Raw genomic sequence first — 21,571 nt, 5'->3', positions numbered from 1 at the left:
TTACAAAGAAACTTCAATACCCCATTTCTTTCATTTTATGTTTGATACCTGAAGAAGCACGGGCATAATTTATGCTTATTTATGCTTATTACCATGCTGTTCAGTTTACTTAATGGTAAGCTGTACAAATATGTCTTTACAAATTTCCCTGCTTTTGCCATTACTTATATAATTACACTATGTACTGACAATCAGGCAGCTGGATTAGCATTCAAGAGACTTTCGCTTAATGATTAGGTAAGAAAAACGGTGCTTCGATTTAAGCCCAGATGTGCTCCTGCACCAGCTGTTTAAGGCCTGGTGATGAATAGGACCTGAAAAGCGCTCTGTGAAGGACACCAGGGAAGCGTCCAGCAGGAAAGGCTCTACACATACCCAGGCGACTAGGATTTCAGCTCTTCATTCACAGTGCTTATAGCTGGGTCCCATTAGGTTATCATTGGTCCAAACAAATTTTTAAATTAATGCACACGAACATAATCCCAATACTTTAATTTGGAAACCTAAACTAAAAGAGAAGTTTGTGTGTATAGTGTTAGGTATTATGTTTGTCAGGAGTCTCCCACCCCCAGATAAGTTAAGTATCTGTGAGGGAGAGAAAACTAGTTAGCACCTTTAGACAATCCAGTAATTACAACCACTTTAGAACTGCCAAATTATTCGTTCCATTATTGTTACTGTGATGATGGGATGCTCATGGACCCTCCCAACCACCGTAAACATCTTCAGTAGTCTGGAAACATTTCTATTTTTTTTAATCTTATTTATTCGTTTGTTTGTTTTTTGAGAGAAAGTGCACATGAGCTGGGGGGGCGGGGGGAGGAGCAGAGGGAAAAGAGAGAGAATCCCAAGCAGGCTCCACACTCAGCTTAGCACAGAGCCTGACGTGGGTTCGATCTCATGACCGCGAGATCATGACCTGAGCTGAAACCAAGAGTCGGACCCTTAAGTGACTGAGCCACCCAGGTACCCCTGGAAACATTTCTATTTCTACCAGAAGACAGGTTATCAAAGCATCTCCCCAACGATCCAAATTGCTGCCTTTGGAAGTCCAACCTTTCTTCTGTATGTGAGATACCCAGGTATATAAGGGCCTTCGTTAAAATGTAAATATCTTGTCCAGGGCCACAACACAGGCTGTATACAGCAGGTACTAAGGTATAGGAGGACACCTGGGAGCAAAGCCTACCCCTTACTCCCCTGAACATTCTTCTAGCTGTGCACTATAAGCTACATTATTTGCTCTGTATCTTCACCTATGTCTCGTGTTAAATGGGACAAATGCGGCTTTCCTAAGCAATACATAAAAAGCAATTAGCCTGTGCCTCACTAGTAGATGGTTAATAAACGGTAGCTATTGTTACTATTTTATACAAACAAGAAGACTGTCAGAACCGTCCAAGTTAGAAAAGCTAAAAGGCAGTTGGATTCAAGATTCAAAATCCTGCTAGTGCAAGCTTTCTCCTCCCCCCAAGCCCCCTGCCTCCTTTATACCAAACTGCCCCAGCAAAAAGGTCAGAGGAAGCAAGATACGCTCTTGTCCCAGCATTGTTTAAGTCCTAGAATGTTCTAGGCAACCACATATTGTAGGCAAGAAATCATTCAACTGAGCTTCATAATATCCTCAATGTGGAACAAGCCTCACCAAGTTCAATTCCCAAGTATGAAAATAAAGACATGGATTTCTCTTTCAAATCTACTTAAAAAAAACAAAGTCTTCCTCAAATTCCTTTAATATAAACTGCTTGGGCTAATTGCATAACTGGTATTTGTGTCTGCCATAAACATACATATAAACACATAAACATATTATTCTTCATATATGCACACTTCCCAAGAAGATAAGCTTCAAAGATGTTTTTCACCACCCAAAGTTACCTTTGAATTTACTCTTCTTACCGTCCAAAGCACTTCTCAATTTTTGTTTTCATTTCATTTCTGAAAACACTTCTTGAAGGAAGAGGCTAGGAAGATGACAAGGCCCATCCTCCAGGTAGGGGCTGTGTTTTGGTGGGAGGCAAAGTATACAAGTGGTTACCCTGAAGTATGGTGGGCCCGTACTACAGGACAAAGAGGGAAGGACCAATCATAATGGTGCTATTTTCTGAGGTAGGAGAGGCCTTCTGCTCTGAAGGAAAATATTTCTGTTTTATAATCTTTTTTTTTTTTTTTAAAGATTTTATTTATTTATTTGACAGAGAGAGCAAGAGAGCACAAGCAGCGGGAACAGTAGAGGGAGAGGGAGAAGCAGACTCCCCACTAAACTGGGAGCCCGATGCGGGGCTCGATCCCAGGACCCTGGGATCATGACCTGAGCTGAAGGCAGACGCCCATCCATCTGAGCCACCCAGGCGCCCCATTGTTTTATAATCTTACCAAAATAAACATTCTGGTTCATATTTCACTAGATAACGTATTTAACTCCAAATTGGAAGTACTTCTAGGACGGGATAATATTTATTTCATAGGCTTGCAATGACGGTGAATTAAATATTGTATGAAAATTGGTTAATAGAATCTCTGGCACACAGTGGTGACTCCCTAAGTGGTACCAAGAAATGGATCCATGTTGTGTGAGGTCTGCAGCTTTAGACTCTTTATGGAAAAAAAAAAATTACAAATACAAAATGATTACAAAAATCATCATTTATTTAGATTGAGAAATCACAACAAAATACAAAAAGGGAACATTACCAAAACATCACTAAATCAAAATCCAGAATAAGAAACCAGTATGTGAATTCACCACCTGATACACTGCTATAAATACTTCTTTTGCGCTTCATATTCTTTGATTACTTCTCATATGACAATGATTTATATTAATATCATTTTCTGTAAGGCACAAACATAAATCAGTCTTTCCTCAAGTCTGGGTGATCAGTACTTATTTTTAATTACTGATAATTCAGAAAAGTTACTTTCAGCCTCACAGCTCCTTATTGGTAAAGCCATATAAATTTTTAGGATCACTATCAAACTTATAAACACCTTTATTAATTTTCTCTCATATATGAGCCATAAGAATTCAGGGCATTTCAAGCTTTCTTGTGCATTGATGGACTTCAAATATTCTTTATGTTGATGACACTCATTAACCAGTTTGTTGTCAATACTTTTTGTTGTGTTGATACATAAATGCGTGTGCCAAATGAGCAAGAAACTTAAACACAGAACTTCTATAAAAAACATAGTGCATTTGTAAATGTATACTATCTCACACTGCATTATATATAATTATATATATAATTTTATAATATATAAATAATATATAAGTATATATATAAGTATATATAAGTGTAAAATATATAATATTCATATAATTATATGTTATATGCTATATTGCATTATTGAGTATATTCCTAACAGAAGGAACTTGCATATTAACTACACTTAGATAAGAACTGAACTCCCTACTCAGAATTTTACACATTTAACAAACAGAAGAATTTTCCAGACTCGCATCTGGCTCCCCACATTTCAAACTAATTCCTACTGGTAGATGTCATAGTATACATTCATACTGCAATACCACCTCTGGCCCTGCCCCTTTGTGTAAGGGCCCCAGGTGAGCTGGCGCAGTGGACGGTGTTCCTGCGAAGTGATTCCCATATTCGGATAGCTACGAATAACTTAACTAGACACTGAGATGACCATGAATCATAGAAATATGTACCATTAAGCCCAAACTAAATATGTCCCAAATTCAAGTTCCCCCAAGCTATATCTCAAAAATACTCTCAACTCCGAGGTCACTGAACCCAAGGAGATATGTTACAGAGGGGAAGTCAGAGTAGAAAAGAAAAATGTTAACTAACTGCTGTTAATCTTACTTTTCCAAATTTTACAAGTTATTATCCCAAGAACACGCTGCTGCACACACTGCTAGGGCTCCTCCAGGACCTTGGAAAGGACTGTGTGGGTCCTAGGAATCTATTCATAAATGGTAAAACATGGAGTGTACAAGTGTGGGGCCCTGGGGCTTGAGCTTCACTAGCTTCACAATAAATCTGTCTCTGTGGTCCCTGTAATTACTCATCATTTATCTCAGTCTGTACATACCTGGTCTTTCCAAATAAATTTCAATTCCTTGGAAACAGGAAGTACTGTCTTAAGTACTAGCATATATAGTAAATACTCAAAAATGTGTGTGGTAGGGGCGCCTGGGTGGCTCAGAGGGTTAAGCATCTGCCTTTGGCTCAGGTCGTGATCCCAGGGTCCCGGGATGGAGCCCTACATCGGGCTCCCTGCTCAGCGGGGAGTCTGCCTGCCCCCACCCCTACGCCGCCTGTGCTCTCTCTCTCTCAAGTAAATAAATAAAACATCTTTTTTAAAAAATGTGTGTGGTAGTCCTCACTATACATAGTGATTTTGACAGAGAGACAGAGAGTAAGCAGAGATATAATATAAATGTATAAATGTATTATATACACACATATATATGTACACACACACATATATATGTACACGCATATATACATGTGGGTGCGGAGATATTCACGTACGTGCATAAATATATCATTTAGAATGTATTATATATATGTATTTTACATACTATATATGTCATTTATCTATATAGTATATGTATATATCAATTCTCTATATAATACCAAAGAAACAGTGAGTCGTTCCATGTTAATAATTCAAACATGGCATCTAGATCTTGTCCCCTCAAAGAGGTCCGTCTCAGAAGAAAGTCACCATTATAGCCTGGCAAACAATGAACAGGGCTTCCTCTAGGAGGCCAGTGGGTGAGCCAGGCAAGAGCCACTCTGGCCATTAGGAGACTATCAATGCTGGACAGAGAGTCTGGAGTTAGTGACCCAAGAAGAGTCACTTTGACTCCTGCCAGAGTGGAGAGAGTGCTACTGAGAAGACTTCATCCTTAAAGAGAATATCCATTAATGTAGTCCCTGCTTGCATCTGGCCTTTAAAAAAATAATAATAGGTGAAAACTACCGCAACATGGCAGTGTTTAGTGCAAGGGAAAAATACAATTTTCTTTAAACTGATTTAGCATATTAAAATTGAAAGGCTTGCTTTTTTCCAAACAAATGTCCAATAAATTTCTGACATTTGCAGTTTCTGATTTTCAGGTTCTAAATAAACAACATGTGCTATTCAACACTTGAGCAAGGTCTACATGGAGCAAATCTATTACTTCATCATGAAACAAAATATATTATCTTAAATCCAGCAAGTTCGGTAGCATACAGGCCATGTCAGCACTGCCAAAATCTGAGGGCAGGGGTCAGGATAGTTGGGGGAGAGAAATATAAAAAAATGTGGGGCCTGGGGGGCGCCTGGGTGGCTCAGTCGTTAAGCGTCTGCCTTCGGCTCAGGTCATGATCCCGGGGTCCTGGGATCGAGCCTCGCATCGGGCTCCCTGCTCCGCGGGAAGCCTGCTTCTCCCTCTCCCACTCCCCCTGCTCGCATTCCCTCTCTTGCTGTGTCTCTCTCTGCCAAATAAATAAATAAAATCTAAAAAAAAAAAAAAACTCATTAAAAAAAAAAAGAAGAAAGAAATGTGGGGTCTGGTTCTTGTCCTAAAAGCAAAAGCTAGAAAAAAAAGGAGGATATTTGAGGGGTTTGATAGCGTTGTCCTGTCTCTCAGATCTCAGTCTAAAACCTAAGGCCTTTGGCTTCCAGACAGTCCTAGGAAAGACCCTCGCATCAAATGTCACCAGCCTGCTCTGGCCATGAGGCTTCTTCACTGTCATCCCTGGGAAGAATCGGGTTTTCTGAAAACAGCCAGCAGTTTGCATCTCTAGTACTGTCACGACGGGAGAGGTTTCCAAAATATAGGCATTCTAAAGGAAGTTATTTTCCAAATATGGAGGCTTTTGTCCACCAGTCAGTTGCAGGCAGTTTTTCTGTCTGCGCATCTCAGTCACACATCAGAGAACATGGACACTACAACAAGAAAACAATCAGAAGCTTGTGAAATTTATGAGACCGAATGTTCACTAGCAACGGTCCATAAAGGGGGAGCTGACTGTTTACAGGTGAGACCTGGCTCAAATGGAAAACTGCTTTGGAGAATGCTGTGAGGTTTTAGATTTAGGGTTCCCCTACCCTGTGTGCGGTATGTAGGCGCACTCACGCACACCCATGCACTTGAAGCCTCACCTGGCTCCGTACCTGGGACCTTCTTGGGAACTATGGGAGGGAGTAGCAGGGCACCTTGCCGCCAAGCCACAGGGTGCAGGCAAAGAGCAGGGCAGGCAGTGACAAGCCTTTCATTCATTCATTTATTCCTTCAGTCATTCCTTCTCCCCACAGGAAACGTCCTCATAGGAATGTGCCCACAAGCTCAAAGCACAGTGCTTCTTTCTAGTCCTGGGTTTTTCCAAATAAATACAGGCCACAAGGAAAGGCCATGTTGGAGGCCACTGGCCTTGACGCCACTTTCCCGTCCACAGTGGCAAAGGCCTCTGCCAGCATCTGAAGTACCTCTGGCCACAGAGAACAGAAAGTGGCCAGAGCCTGTAACCCCAATGCGGGACTCCTGAAGGGTTTTCCATTTCCTGTGCACAACCTTTCCTGGGAAGGGCCTCATGATTTCACATAGTTGTAGGTGGACACAACCCACATTCTGTTAACCTCTACTGTAGACTTTCATAGTAGGATTACAAACAGACTTACATGGTAAATACACAAAATGGCAAGAAATTGGGCGACTGCACTGTAAATGAGGGCTTTACACTTAATCCTCCTCAGCCACTGCACGGGGTAGGTGCTATTTACTGTCCTCATTGTCCAGAGGCAGAAACTGAGGCACAGGGAGGCTGACAAGTGTCAGAAGTGTATATTCAAACCCAAACATGCTGTGTTCACTCTGCTGCCTCTCAAATGATCCTCACTTGGAGAGTTCAGAGCCACTTTCTAAAGAAGGAACACAGACCAATTGTGTCTAGAGGGGAAGTGGGGACGGTACTATCTAGTTCTTCACCCATTTGGCAATTTGGCATAGGCCCAGCTCTACCGGTCTGAAATCCAAATTCCAGTTCACACTTGGCCAGCCATGGAAACTTAAGGCAAGTTATGCAACCTTTCTGTGTCTCAATTTGTTCACCTATAAAGCGGGAATAATAAGGGCCTACTACCTATTACATATACCCATCTATTCAGCATACTATGGTGCTACTTTAAGACGATAATGCAAATATTTACTAAACTGTTGAAGCCAAATTCTACACTATTGGTAGTAAAATAAGTACCTTATTTTTCTGTCCAGGGACTTTGACCTTCACTAATTAGATGGTTTACAAATCTACCCTCTGAAATGAAGCAGCATGGATTTTTTTCCCTTGGTTTTGGAAATGAGGAAACTATGAAACTCACAAGAAACCTGCTGACATTCAGGGTCAAGAACCACCAAGTCATAGCTACCGTAAGCCATTAGGTCAACAATATTTCATCTCCTAATGGGGCCTCTTCAGGAAAATCTGAGTCAACAATAGCAAAGCGGAGGCTCCTAACATCTGGGGAAAGCTCTAAATGACCTTTTAGTTGAGTACCATCACAAGAATAACTCAGTTGGGTCAGATTCTCTGTTCCAGCTTAAGAGGTGCAGTCTGCCTTGGGGCCTTTGCACTATCTATTCCGTCTGCCTGGATCCTGATGTTCCCTATATGTCCTCATGGTTAACTGCCTCACTTCTGTCAAGGTTTTGGATTACCTCTTAGCTTCTCAGTGAAGCCTACCCTGACCAACCAATTAAAAATTCTAACACTTCCTCCTCTCAATCTACCTTAGCCTGCTCCAATCTCTCTTTTCCATAACCACCTTCAACATCCCATTTAATTTATTTTTATGCTGAGTGTTTACTGTCTATCTCCCACCACTAGAATATAAACCCCCCAAAGTTGGGATCTTTGTTTGTTCACCAACAAATACCAAGGGCCTAGAACTATGCCTGGTATAAAACAGATACTAAATATATATTATTACATAAATAAATTTAACATGCAGAGGTACTTTTACAAATGTACCAAATAATCAAATCTAGTAAGAATGATTGAACAGATCCCTTTCTGAGACCAAAAGCCAAAAGATTTCTCAGCACTGAGATGCACGGACAGAGCAGGCATTTCATGAGTCTGTGACATTGACCTTCAGTGCTAAATTTAGTGCCCTTGGTGTTTCTGTGATTCCTAGTTACTAGTTTAGCTTCACCTATCTAGGATGTGCATGTCAAGAGTGTTTCTACAAACTCAAGTATCTACTCACAGTAAGAAGCAAACAAATCTTGATCAGCTTTTCCCGTCTCCAGGAAACGGAGCTGGGCTATGAATGGAGAGCAAAGCTGATTGAGAAACACTTCACAATTGCAGGGCTATGGGATTTCTAGGCAATTTAAGCTGAGGGGAGGGCTTCGGCTGGGATACCAGGGTTGTATAGGGAGACAGGCACTCCAGTACTAGACCAGCGATGAAAGGCAAGGACCAACACAGGAACACAGAACACAGGTGTTGCGCTCCTCCAGGAAGAAGAGAGCTAAGACAGAGGATGGGGAAAATCACACTTTCCCTTGACCCTACAGCCCCAAATCCTTGTTCCTATGGGTACCGGAAAATGGTTAAAAACAAGAGCTAAATGCACGTATGTAACAGAATAGAGAGAGCTATTCTCTACTTACTGCACTTAATTAATCTGAACTAAGTATTACAATTATAATGAAAACTGTGGGCCTTGCACACCAAAGGCCTTGAAAAATCTGTCAAACAAGAACCACGCCATAGTCCCACAAACCTTCTTGTCAACACTGCCTAAGGATTCTGACTAGTAGTTAAATAGTAATAAGTCAGAAAGGTCCCCAAGATGGAACTACCACCTGAGCATATTTCTAATACTCTTATGATTACTAAATTAACAAGCTCTGTGAAAAAATGAAAGATAATATTAAAATAAATCTTTTAGTAGTCCTTTCATGCATCTTTTTAATGTGGCCACTCAATAACAAGGACACGCAATCAGAAAGTCAATCACTAAAAATAACCGTCTGCCTCCAAAAATTTATAGACTGAACCACAAACAATAAATAAATAACCCTTAATTCACACAGAGAACTTTCACTAAATGCTCGGTCCTATATATCTGCACTCATGTCCCCTCATCAAGTATATTTCTGTGTCACTGCCTCTACTAATCAGGATATTTTTACTCTTCTCCAGGTCAATTTTTATTTGTGCATACAGGCCTCTCTTTCAAAGCAAAGGGCCTCTGCTCAGCAAAGGCACCCAATAGTTTAAATTCATCTCTTCCCTCTGGGAATTTCAAGTGTTTGTTCATTTTAACATTTATCTTCCATAAAGCTGGCTGGTTTTAAACTAATTCCAAAGTACAGTCATTGTTAGCCTTGCCACACAGTGTGCCTAAGTCATAACTATTGTTATAAACTTAATTCTTCAATATTTTCATTTAAAGACTAGCCCTTTGGGGATGACCATTACTTAAAAGCTGAGTTTCAGAAAATTTACAGAACTTTTAAAAATGTTTACCCAATACTAACAACAATTTCTGCAAACTTAGAAAGCTCTTTTGATCCACCAACCATTTAAAATCATCTACTTGATTATAAACTAAATCCTCAAGAAGAATAACTGCCTTTAACACGTTTTAATAAATATAACTGATATTTTCTTTCAACCAGCTAGTCCAAGTAGGCAGGCAATGTGGGAAAACTATTACTCACCTTACATTAATTATAGTTTATAATAACTCTTAGTGAAAGTGAATGGGATAGGCAATGACCGCCCTCCCTAAGTAGGGAAATATTATTTATTTATATATTTATGTAATACATATTTATTTTATTTATTTGTTTCTATTATTTTCTGTGTATTATCGAAAGGAAAGGAATTTGAACTTACAAAATTTCTATTAGAACTTTGCATTAATGGAGTTTTAGTATTATTTTAAACTGCCCATCATGAAAATCTGATTTATCCTTTAAGTACCTTTGGTTATGGCTATTCAATCAGATATGAATCAGCAAATTTGTTACTCCGTTAAATTCCTGCTTTTAAGACTACCAAAACTTGCCTAGTTTTTCTCTCACACCTCTATCAGAGGAGATGGCAGAACCTATTATACCGATGTTTTTAAAAGTTTCAAAACCTGGACAATTATTCATCAGGATTATTTCTTGAAAGACATTCGGTAGACATTTTCAATGATTACTTCCCATTCCGGATGCCCCTGCTCCTCATATCCTATGCTAAACTAGCAATCAACGCTTATTAAGCACCCACTGTGTGCAAAGAGAAAGATTATACTAAGCAAAGAGCGTAAGGCTCGGCCTCATTTTATTCGTGCATAAATACACAGCAGTCGTGATTTATTCTCACAACTTTGTAGAGACGTGAGTTGCATCCACATGAATGAATCCACAGCATTCATTTGGAAATGGCTTTCTGGGGTTAATTCACAGGTTCTCCATATTAGACAGCCCCAATGGGACATCACGCGGTCCCTTCACCTTCCAGCCCACGCAGGACAACTCGTGGGCACCAGCCACACCTTCTGCAGGTGGCTGGATCGCCAGAGCCAAATGAGCCCGACCCATCTCCCCTCGCAGGAACTCCGGACAGGAGTATGTAAAAGCGTGCAAGGACTTCTGCGAATTCAAGGACTTGTTGAAAGGCCCCGGGGTCCCGGGCAGGAAGGGAAAGCAGCCGGCGCCCCCTCCCCCGCGGCCACCGAGTCCCCCGCGCCCCGGGCGCTGCGCAGGCCGCCGCCGCGGATCCCGGGCGCAGCCGGCACACCTCGGGCCTAGCACCATTGGAAAGGCAAATCTCAGAGCCGGGGCACATTTAAATGCCCGGCCACGGCCCCGGGGGATTGCTCTCCAGCAGACACAGCCGCAGGGGCCTCCGGGGCCGCCCGGCCTGGGGCTTTGGGCGCGGCCCGCGGGCGTCCCCGGGACCTCAGCCCGCAGCGCCCCGGCGTCCGCGCCAGGCCAGGGCAGGGGTGGGTGGCCAGGGCCCCCAGGCCAGCGTCCCCGGCCCGGCCGAGCGAGCCCCACGCCGCGAGCAAGAGAGGGCTAGAGGCGCGTCCTCCGCCCGCGGCCGCCGGCTCCCGCCCCCTCCCGACGCACCACACCTAGCAACCCGCGCTGACAGGACGCAGTGGCGGCGGCGGCGGGAGGAGGAAGCGGAATGGCTGCCGCGGTGGAGCCCCCCCCGCCCCCCCCCCCGCTCCCACCTCCCAGCGGCTGCAGCCGCCGCCGAGCCCTGACAGCTCGAGCCCGGGCGGAAGCAGCGGGCGGCGTGCAGCGCCCGCCCCCCCACCGCCGCCCCCCGGCGCCTCGGGCCGCCCCGACCACCGGGCCAACTAACTCCGCGCCCCTGCCCAGCGCCAGCCGCCCGGCCCAGCCGCGCCCTCCGCCCCGCGCCCCCTCCCCCGGCGCCCGGCCCCGCCGCCGCATCTCCCCGCCGCCTGGTCCCTCCTCCCGCCGCCCCCCGCCGGGGCGCACCCCCCACTCCCACCACTTCGCCGCCGGCGCGCACGCCCCTCGGAACCCCCCAGCCCGGCCGCCCGCCGGCCCCGGCACCTCGGGGCGCCCGCCCCCTCCCCCACCCCGGCCCGCTCCCCGCCCCCCAGGCACCTCGCGCCTCCGCATCCCGTCACCCCCACACCCCGGGCTTGCACACACCCTCCCGCCCCGCCGCCGCCTGCCTCCCTCCCGGCCACCCCTGGCCATTCTGGGGTTCTCGCCTGGGCAGGAGTTTCCGCGCGCCCGGCACCCCCGCCCACCCCCGGGCCATTTACCGATGTGGTTGTCCTCGATGTGCTCGATGAGGTCGGCCAGGGTGGGGAAGTGGAGTCCGCAGCCCCCGAATCGGCAGGTATTGGAGAAGAAGGAGGCGGCGGCGATGCCTGTCATGGTGCTACATCGAGAGCCCCCCTGGTGTCGGCTCTGCGAGCGCCGGGCCGGCGGGCGGAGGGAGGGAGGGAGGGAGGCAGGGTGGGGTGAGGAGAGGAGGGGCTGGGGGAGGGGGAGAGAGGCGGGGTGAGGGGAGCGGAGAGAACGGGACGGAGGGAGAGGGGGCTAGAGCGATGAAGGAGAGCGAGGAGAGACCGGGAGGCAGAGGGGAGGCGGTGGCGGCGGCGGCGGCGTCGGGAGCGGCGGGGGGAGGGCGGGGGTGGGGGGTGAGGCCGCCGCAGCTGGGAGGAGGGACCAGGGCGCGCGGCAACAGCTGTGCGGCCCCAACCTCGGCTCCTGGACCGAGGCCTCACCTGCGAGCTCCTGCCACCAACTTTATCTCTGTCGGCCTGCCCTTCACAGTTGGTAATACATGCAGTCTGTTTGGAGCTTCCCTGGTTATGTATATTACCTTCTTGATATATACACATATATTAATTACAAATGCATCCCGCGATGAGAACTCAGGGAATTACCCAGGCCCCACTCGGGGGCATTTGTTTGCACTTGGCCACCTGTCTAGGTGTGACACTGACATTCACAGGGGACCCAGGAAAGGTAATTGTGTGCACCTTACTCTTTAAACCTTTTTTTTTTTTTTAAGTCATTTTCTCTGGAGGTTTGTACTAACTAATTGATTTTAATGAAATTTCCCTCTAGGCCAAAAGAAAATCTTAGCTTTATTTAAATTTCAAAATAGATTTCTTGATTGTCAAGTGCATTTGCCCGTGTTTTACATATGTACCACGTTTGTTATACTCCCTGCTCCTTTTGGGAAAACAAAAACTAAAATGATTTCATTTCCCCAAATTACAGCACCCCACTGCCCTATCTCAGGTCTGGGAATTGACTCATCCGTCTCTCTGGGAGCAAGATTATCAGCAGAAAGGACAGTGCATTGGTTAAGGCTAGAAGGAGTAAAAACAAGGTCAAGGGACATATTTACTCTTCATTTAAAAGAGAAAAGACTCCTACAATCAATCTTGATTACACATTTTAAACCATAATGTTGACCAGTTAAACACTTAAGTTGAATTTGGTAGCATTTTGCTAAGAATCGGTTACTTTCTGGTCCCCACCCCCAACCCCAGCTGCACTCATATTTTTTTTTAAGATTTTATTTATTTATTTGATAGCACAAGCGGGGGGGGGGGGGGGGGAGTGGCAAGCAGGGGGGAGCGGCAGGCAGAGGGAGAGGGAGAAGCAGGCTCCCCGCTGAGCAGGTAGCCCAACTTGGAACTTTGGGATCAGGACCTGAGCAGAAGGCAGAGGCTTAACCGACTGAGCCACCCAGGCGCCCCACACTCATATTTTTACCTGCAAAGTGTGCAATCTCTGATAGCACTTTTCCAGGTGCCTAAGAAACAAAGCACATTATCGGCAGTTTATGATCCAACAGTGCATTTTTTAATTAATACAGGTATACTGAATTTAGCACTTTTCCTTAGGACAAATTTCACTTACCCCAGGTGCAGATACATACAGAAATAGTATTCCCTTCTCCATCAACTATATTCATCCCCCATGTTGTTACTAAGATTGTTAATATTTTTCATTTGCATTTTTAGAGTGAAGGCACCACAAAAGTTTTATAATCTGACAGAAATTGGGGATGCTTAGTTCCCTCATCCGTGGCATTTCCCCTTCTTCTCTCCATTTCTTCTTGCCCTGCTCACAAGGAGACAGACTTGTGCTGCGATGAGAGTTGGGTTGGATGAGGCTGGGGCAGTTGTGTCATTGAAGTTCAGTTTGGTGCCAGGAATGGTTTCCTGGGCCCATTTGTGGGTGGGGGCAGGGCCTGGGTGGGCCTGATAATGAGCCAGCGACCCGGTTGGCTGGAGACTGGAGCCAGGGCCAGACAAGGGTCTAAAGAGCAGGAGTTAGAATCCTAGAATTTTGGCAGCTGGGCAGTGCATTCAGCTGCCCAGTCTGGGAAGGCCTTCAGCTGAGAGCAGGCAGAATATCTGGCAGCCACACACTACCCCAAGTAACAGGACAGGGCAATGCAATGCAAAAGCTTCAGCCCCAAACTGGTGCCCAAACAGTTTCCCCCTAGAGATAAGCATTAGGCACCACCGCCATGCAGTATCTAGGAATTATCAAGAGCTTTGGAGAAGCAGCAACTCTGTCCTCTGGAGAAAAAACTGTCTACATGGAATTATTAACTCCAGGCAAGAGACTCAGAGACGGAAAGTGCCAGAAATGTGCAGGTAAGAGACAAGGAAGTAAGGGGACTGGGTTTCACTCGTGCACATGAGTGCACAAGTGATAGGCCAAACTTAATAAATAGAGCTTTTTAATGAAATAAGCCAGAATAACATAAATCAAATTTTTAATTTTTAAGATTTAAATTTTTTTACTTTTTTACCTTTAAGATTTAATTTTTTTTTTTACCTTTACCTTACCTTTTTACCTTTACCTTAGTATTTTGTAAGGACTCATTTTATTTTCCACTCTAATTCTTACATGAACTGAAGCTCTGCCTATGTGACATTCTGTTCATTTTTTTTTTTTTTTAATCTGCACACTCTAGGCATTTCTGGCCTGTATATTAGATACATAATCATGGTCTGTTAGACTTGGGAAGATACTCTGGCTGTAGGAGCCACTGATATTGTAGATGTGGTAAATAAATTGAGGCCAGGGTATGGAGTGTGTTCTCCCCAGGCCCACACAGCCAGGTTCCTCTCTGTAGTCATAGTGCCTTCAGTCAGGCATCAGTAGACAATAAAAGAACAAAGGTATAGTAACCACAGGCAAATTTCTAAAAAATTACGGTAGCTTGCTTACCATCATGTTCTTACATTTAAAAGTATTTGTTTTAGGGGTGCCTGGCTGGCTTAATTGGTAGAGCATGTGACTCTTGATCTCGGGGTTGTGAGTTAAAGCCCCACATTGGGCCTAGAGCTTACTTAAAAAAATTTTTTTTTTAATTTTTAAAAATAAAAGTCTTTTTTAAGGGTGTCCCTTCAGATAGTGTCAACACTAGGCTATAAAAATATAGAAAATAAACATTTCAGCCTATTATGTCCAAGAGAAAATGATGGCTGATATACCCCTACATTTACAAAAACATTTGTCTGCCCGATTTGGGTAGTAAAAATATTTCAAAGGAAAGGGACAGTGAGAGAACTGAGGAGTCAGAAGGATAGGATAATGGCTATAGCCAGAAGCGTTCCCTGGGTTTAAGACCCTTTTCTTGCAAACCATTTGCCTTTCCCCAGAGTACTATGCCTCCCGATGTGTAGACCCAGACAAAGTATGGACAGAGTGGCCCCATAGCTTGGTACTTAGCATTACAAATGATTTGGGATCCAATAGCAATCTCCCAAAATCCAGCATGGCTATTGACCACGGGCTGGTGCAGCTGCCAGCCAAGTGTGAATCCATTGGTCTAATGGAGCCAATCGAAGCCACCAGAGGATTTGGCTTCATGTAATTGGCCTCCACCTACAGGACTTGGTTAATTTAGGGATATTCTGATAAAACCTTGCACTTCCTGTGCCCAGCATGGACATCTGTTAGCACTACAAGAGGATGTATATGAACATTGGATTCTGTTTTGGTTTTTGTTTGTTTTGTTTTTAAAATTTTTTTATTTAAATTCAATTTAGGTAACATATACTGTATTTTTAGTTTCAGGGGTAGAATTTAGTGATTCATCAGTTGCATATAACACCCAGTGCTCATTACATCAAGTGCCCTTCTTAATGTCCATCACCCAATTACCCCTCCCCCCACCCACCTCCCCTCCAGCAACCCTCAGTTTGTTTCCTACAGTTTAGAGTCCAAAATGGTTTGCCTCCCTGTCTGTTTTCATCTTATTTTATTTTCCTTCCCTTCCCCAATGTTCATCTGTTTTTTTCCCTTAAATTCCTGGAATCTGTTTTGAGTTTAACTCTCCACACTGCCTTCAATTCTAGCTTTCTCAGGTTTTCTGGGCCAGGTCCCTCTTAAGTTGCCTTTCAGGTTTACTGGATATAAGCAGGCTTGTAGTAAGTGCCGTGAAGCATTCCTTTTACCACCACCACTACATAGACTGAGCAGATCAGGAACCCAGTCTTCGGCTCATGCCATTCTATGGCCACTTATAAGAATGGCAGCTCTTGGGGCGCCTGGCTGGCTCAGTTGATGGAGCATGTGACCCTTGATCTCGGAGTTGTGAATTGAAGCCCCACATTGGATGTAGACATTACTTAAAAATAAAATCTCAGGGCACCTGGGTGGCTCAGTTGGTTAAGTGTCTGCCTTCAGCTCAGGTCATGATCCCAGGGTCCTGGGATCGAGACCCGCCTTAGGCTCCCTGCTCAGTGGGAAGCCTGCTTCTCCCTCGCCCACTCCCCATGCTTGTGCCCTCCCTCCCCCTCTCTCTCATTCTGTCAAATAAATAAATAAAATCTTTTATAAAAAATAAAATAAAATCTTAAAAAAAAAAAAGAATGACAGCTCTTGAAGACACAGGCTGCAACTTCTGCCAACAGCAACCTTTGTCTTGACAGGATATTTTCTTTAGGCTTCACCTTCTTCCAAGGAAGATGATATCTATTCCAGATTTTCTTATTTAGTATTTATGCAACCAAATCTTCAAGTTTTTTTGTATTGATTTTACTCCAGCTCAGAAATGAATCAGCTTTATCTGCTCTTTGGTGATTAACTCTCATTTTGGTCCCCAGTCTCATTCTGCCTAGATTTAAGTGTTGGCCTTAGAATGAGTAATAGGGGTTCTCTAGTTGGATGCCACCAGTGACCAGTCCTCATGGGTGTTGTTCCTTAGCCCTCTACCTGGCTGCTTCCACCTCACTAACTATGTACATAGTTACGGCATTTCCGTTTCCAGCTCCTTGCAGGATTTCTCCAGAACTAAATTAATGAAACATTCAACCAATGGCTGGAGTTCTAATTGAGCATCCTGGGTTTACTCCTGTACTGCAGTTTGCCGTACTGCCACCCGGATGATAGCTCCAAATCCAAATCTGATGGGATTTGGCCACCTAGCACGAGCTTTCAGTATGGCCATAAGAGCAGCCAGCCAATCACAATTTCATTCGTTCTTTCAACATATTTTGATTGGACATCTATGCAAGTTCCTGCTACACAACCCCAGAAGGCATTATTTATACAGGCACTGCATGGACCGTGACCCCAGAATTTGTACATCCGCGTAGGCTGATCCACTGGGCAAGATACGAGGGATACAATTTGAATAAGACAAGTACAGTGTCTCTAATGAGGGAACACCAAATGCTTTGCAAGGTCATCCTGAACCGGTTCTTAGTGCCTGCCGTGTCGGCTCAGTGCACTCTACGTACTGCCCTCTTGGCTCAGGTGTCTGCCATTTCCCTTCTTTCCAACTTGGGCTCACTCAGGTGATCCCTCTTGTTGCTGTTGACTGTAATCAGTCACTAAGGCACTACTGCTTGAGAAAAGACTGCACAGCCTTTTTGCCCAGGCATGTGTCCTTAGGCATTATTGATGCTCACCCAACAATGCCCAGTGTTGAAGATTTTCTATCCCTTCCAAGCTGCTAGCATCTTTTTTGTCCTAGCTTTTTGAGGTTTTGTCAGCTCCCACTTGGCAATCCTTCTCCTCTAGGACTCAAACAAGTATCAAGGGAGACTGGGCTAGAGGATCAAGTTGGAAACACTGCTCCATGATCTCCCCTTCCCGCTAGAATCCCTCAGCACCAAGCCTCACCATCAGAATAGCTTTCTACTCAATGATCTTCATAATTGGATCTCTGCAGAATGCAGTACGTATACGGGCAGTTCAAAACGAACCAAATTATCTTAGTTTTCAAAATGCACTCATTGTCCACCACAGGACCCCTTGCCTTTACACGTGTTTGTATAGCCTGCTGGAAACATTCTCCCAACTTCCACTCTCTCCCCACCAAATACACTTGAGCAGCTCAGCCTGTCATCTCCTGCAGGAAGCCTTCCCAGCATCCTGCCTCCTCTTTCATCCCGGCTAAGCTACATGCTTATCTATGCTTCAGCCAGGCTCCCTCTGCATTAGATTTCTGACTATTAGCTTACTGGTCTTTCTTCTCTAGACCAGTGGTTCCCAAACCTTTTTAATCAAGAACTCCATCAATAAAAAAATTTAAACCTTGATCCCATAAATATTTGTATTTTTATTTATAAATTATATACAGGCACTCCTATTCAAATATAGTATGTCTATTATAAAATAAATCAGACACTTTAAGAAGATAAAAAAAAAAAAAAAACAGAAATGGAAGGTCTAATATCTTCATTCCACACCCCAGAGTATGTCTGGCTCCCACCATGGGATGAATGCATTCTACCTTGGAGGCCACAAGTCCTAGTCTCCTTGAGAAAGGACACTATCTTTCATCCTGCCTGCATGTACTGTTCAGCACAAGCTGTATGGGGGTATAGCTCAGTACTGTGATAAGGCAATGCACTAAGATTTCAGTTCTCAGTGCTAAAGCAATTTCTAACAATGTGTTACTGTTCTTCTCTTATGTAGCATCAGGAAAAGATAGTGTTCAATCATCTCTCAGCCTGGATAGATTACAACCGTTATACTTTCCCATGATTGTGGCCCAACCTTTGATGAGACCTTTTTTTAGGTCTAGCGAAGTGTCACTGCCCTGTGCCCCTAACAGGCACTTATGAAATGCTTGTCTCATTGGTTTTGATGGCCCTGGTTTCCTAGTCACTGCTGATGCAGACAAAGCCATTCGACTGGACAGAGATAAGCAGGGAGGCATTGAGCCATGACATGAAATCTGACATTAGCTCTCCTTTCATTTGACTGACTAGGACACCTTTCCCGTTCACAGATGTTCAAGTTCATTATGATGATTATTTTAAATAATAATTACTCCCATTCATTGAGTGCCTACTGTTGTGTCAGGCATTGGACTAGATATCTTAACAGGACAGTTTTTAAACTCTATATTATGCCCAAATTATGGATAAAAAAAAAATAAGACCCAGGGAAATAAGGTAACTTATTGAGGCCCATAAAGATAATAAGTGCTGAATTAAAATTTGAACTCAAGTCTGTCTGACTCCAGAGTCCTTGCTCTTTTTTTAAAAAAGATTTTATTTATTTATTTATTTGAGAGAGAGTGGGTGAGCAAGAGTGAGCATGAGTGGGGGGAGGAGCAGAGGGAGAGGAAGAAGCAGACTCCCTGCTGAGCAGGGACCCCGATGTGGGGCTCAATCCCGGGACTCTGGGATCATGACCTGAGCCAAAGGCAGATGCCTAACCGACTGAGCCACCCGGGTGCCCCCAGAGTCCTTGCTCTTAACATAATATCATATCTGGATTCCGGTGTTTTGGATCATTTTCCTTCTCTCCCCTTGAATCTGAAGAAGTTGGCCTCTTGGCCACAAGCAGGACCATGCTCATATCCATCACAGACATTAAGATTGACGGGCAGGGATTTCAAGCTATATTACAAAGCTGTAGTCATCAAGACAGTATGGTACTGGCACAAAAACAGACACATAGACCAATGGAACAGAATAGAGACCCCAGAAAGGGACCCACAACTCTATGGTCAACTAATCTTCAACAGAGCAGGAAAGAATATCCAATGGAAAAAAGACAGTCTCTTCAACAAATGGTGTTGGGAAAATTGGACAGCCACATGCAGAAGAATGAAACTGGACCATTTCCTTACACCACACACAAAAATAAATTTAAAATGGATGAAAGATCTAAATGTGAGATAAGAAACCATCAAAATCCTAGAGGAGAACACAGGCAGAAGCCTCTTTGACCTCAGCTGCAGCAACTTCTTATTAGACATGTCACTGGAGGCAAGGGAAACAAAAGCAAAAATGAACTATTGGGACTTCATCAAGATAAAAAGCTACTACACAGCAAAGGAAACAGTCAACAAAACCAAAAGGCAGCCTATGGAATGGGAGAAGATATTTGCAAATAACATATCTGATAAAAGGCTAGTATCCCAAATCTATAAAGAACTTATCACCCCAAAAAACAAATAATCCAGTTAAGAAATGGACAGAAGACATGAATAGACACTTTTCCAAAGAAGACATCCAGATGGCTGACAGACACATGAAAAGATGCTCAACATCACTCATCATCAGGGAAATACAAATCAAAACCATGATGAGATACCACCTCACACCTGTCAGAATGGCTAAAATCAACAACCCAAGAAACAACAGGTGTTGGTGAGGATGAGGGAAAGGGGAACCTTCTTGCACTGTTGGTGGGAATGCAAACTGGTACAGCCACTCTAAGAACAGTTTGGAAGGTCCTCAAAAAGTTAAAAATATAACTACCCTATCCAGCAATTGCACTGCTAGGTATTTACCCAAAGGATACAAAAATACAGATTCAAAGGGGTATGTGCATCCTGATGTTTATAGCAGCATTATCAACAATAGCCAAACTATGGGGAGAGCCCAAATGTCCGTAATCTGATGAATGGATAAAGAAGATGTGGGGTATATATCTATATATATACACAATGGAATATTACTCAGCCACCAAAATGAATGAAATCTTGCCATTTGCAATGACATGGCTGGAGCTAGTGTATTACGTTAAGTGAAATAAGTCAGTCAGGGAAAGACAAATACCATATGATCTCACTTGTATGTGGAATTTAAGAAAGGAAACAGATGAGCATAGGGGAAGGAGGAAAAGGAATAAGGAGAGAGGGGAACAAGCCATAACAGACTCTTTACAATAGAGAACCAACTGAGGGTTGATGGAGGGAGGTGGGTGGGGGATGGGATAGATGGTTGATGGGTATTAAAGAGGGCACTTGTGATGGGCACTGGGTGTTGTATATAAGTGATGAACCACTGAATTCTACTCTAGAAACCAATATTGCCCTGTATGTTCACTAACTAAAATTTAAATAAATTTTTAAAAAAAGATTGAGGTGCAAAATTGTCCCACTTTGCCAAATGCATGTAGGAGAGGGCACTGAGGGTTGGGATGGGATATTGATGATGGAGAGGCCTTGGGGCCTCCACCAGGTATTGACACTCTTGGCTTGTCTTTTCCCTTTCCTTCTCCTTTGGAATGTCCTTTTATTCCTGTTCCTTAATATCTTATTTTAAAATTGAACTCAACATGGGGCACCTGGGTGGCTCAGTCAGTTAAGTGTCCGACTCTTGATTTTGGCCCAGGTCGTGATCTCAGGGTTGTGAGATCGAGCCCCACATGGGCTCTGTACTGCTGAGCATGGAGTCTGCTTAAGATTCTCTCTCTCCCTCTCCCCCTGCTCCCCCTTCCCCTCTCTAAAAAAATAAATAAATAAAATTTAAAAATAAAATAAAATTGAACTTAATAGAGAAGTAAGTCTTTGAAAGGGTACCCTTGTTTTGCTCTTTGGCTGGTTCCTGACTTACCCTTCATTGTGTACCTTTGCACTGCTGATTTTGAGGTGGAGCAGAGAACATAGGCATTACCTATCACATGGAAAGGTGACTCTGTTTGCTTTTGTAATGCTCTTTGTCTCTGTCCCCTGTCTGTGTAATGACTCTAACCATGTTGCTTCAGCCAACTGTTTGGCATAATCATATTTTCTGTTGCAGTTCTAATTCCTGGAGCCACAGAACAAATAGCCCTGCTGAACACTATCTCAAAGGGCTCTGCAACTCAGGCCCTTCTTTTCTGGGG

General features: G+C 44.0%; 1 protein-coding gene across 1 annotated transcript in view; it reads right to left on the bottom strand.

The window, feature by feature from the left end:
* The window catches only part of JAZF1 (JAZF zinc finger 1), a 324,380-nt gene extending 312,434 nt beyond the window's left edge, over positions 1–11,946 (bottom strand). The window contains exon 1 of the mRNA XM_032401881.1: positions 11,776–11,946. Within this exon, the coding sequence (XP_032257772.1) occupies positions 11,776–11,890 (115 nt within the window). The 5' untranslated portion in view covers positions 11,891–11,946. The remainder of the gene's footprint in view (positions 1–11,775) is intronic.
* Between the last annotated feature and the right edge of the window lie 9,625 nt (positions 11,947–21,571).

The sequence above is a fragment of the Phoca vitulina genome, unplaced genomic scaffold, assembly GCF_004348235.1.
Source record: "Phoca vitulina isolate PV1807 unplaced genomic scaffold, GSC_HSeal_1.0 scaffold4, whole genome shotgun sequence".
Classification (NCBI taxonomy): Eukaryota; Metazoa; Chordata; class Mammalia; order Carnivora; family Phocidae; genus Phoca; species Phoca vitulina.
Note: the sequence above shows the minus strand (reverse complement) of the source record. Positions and strands in the feature narration are given on the sequence as shown.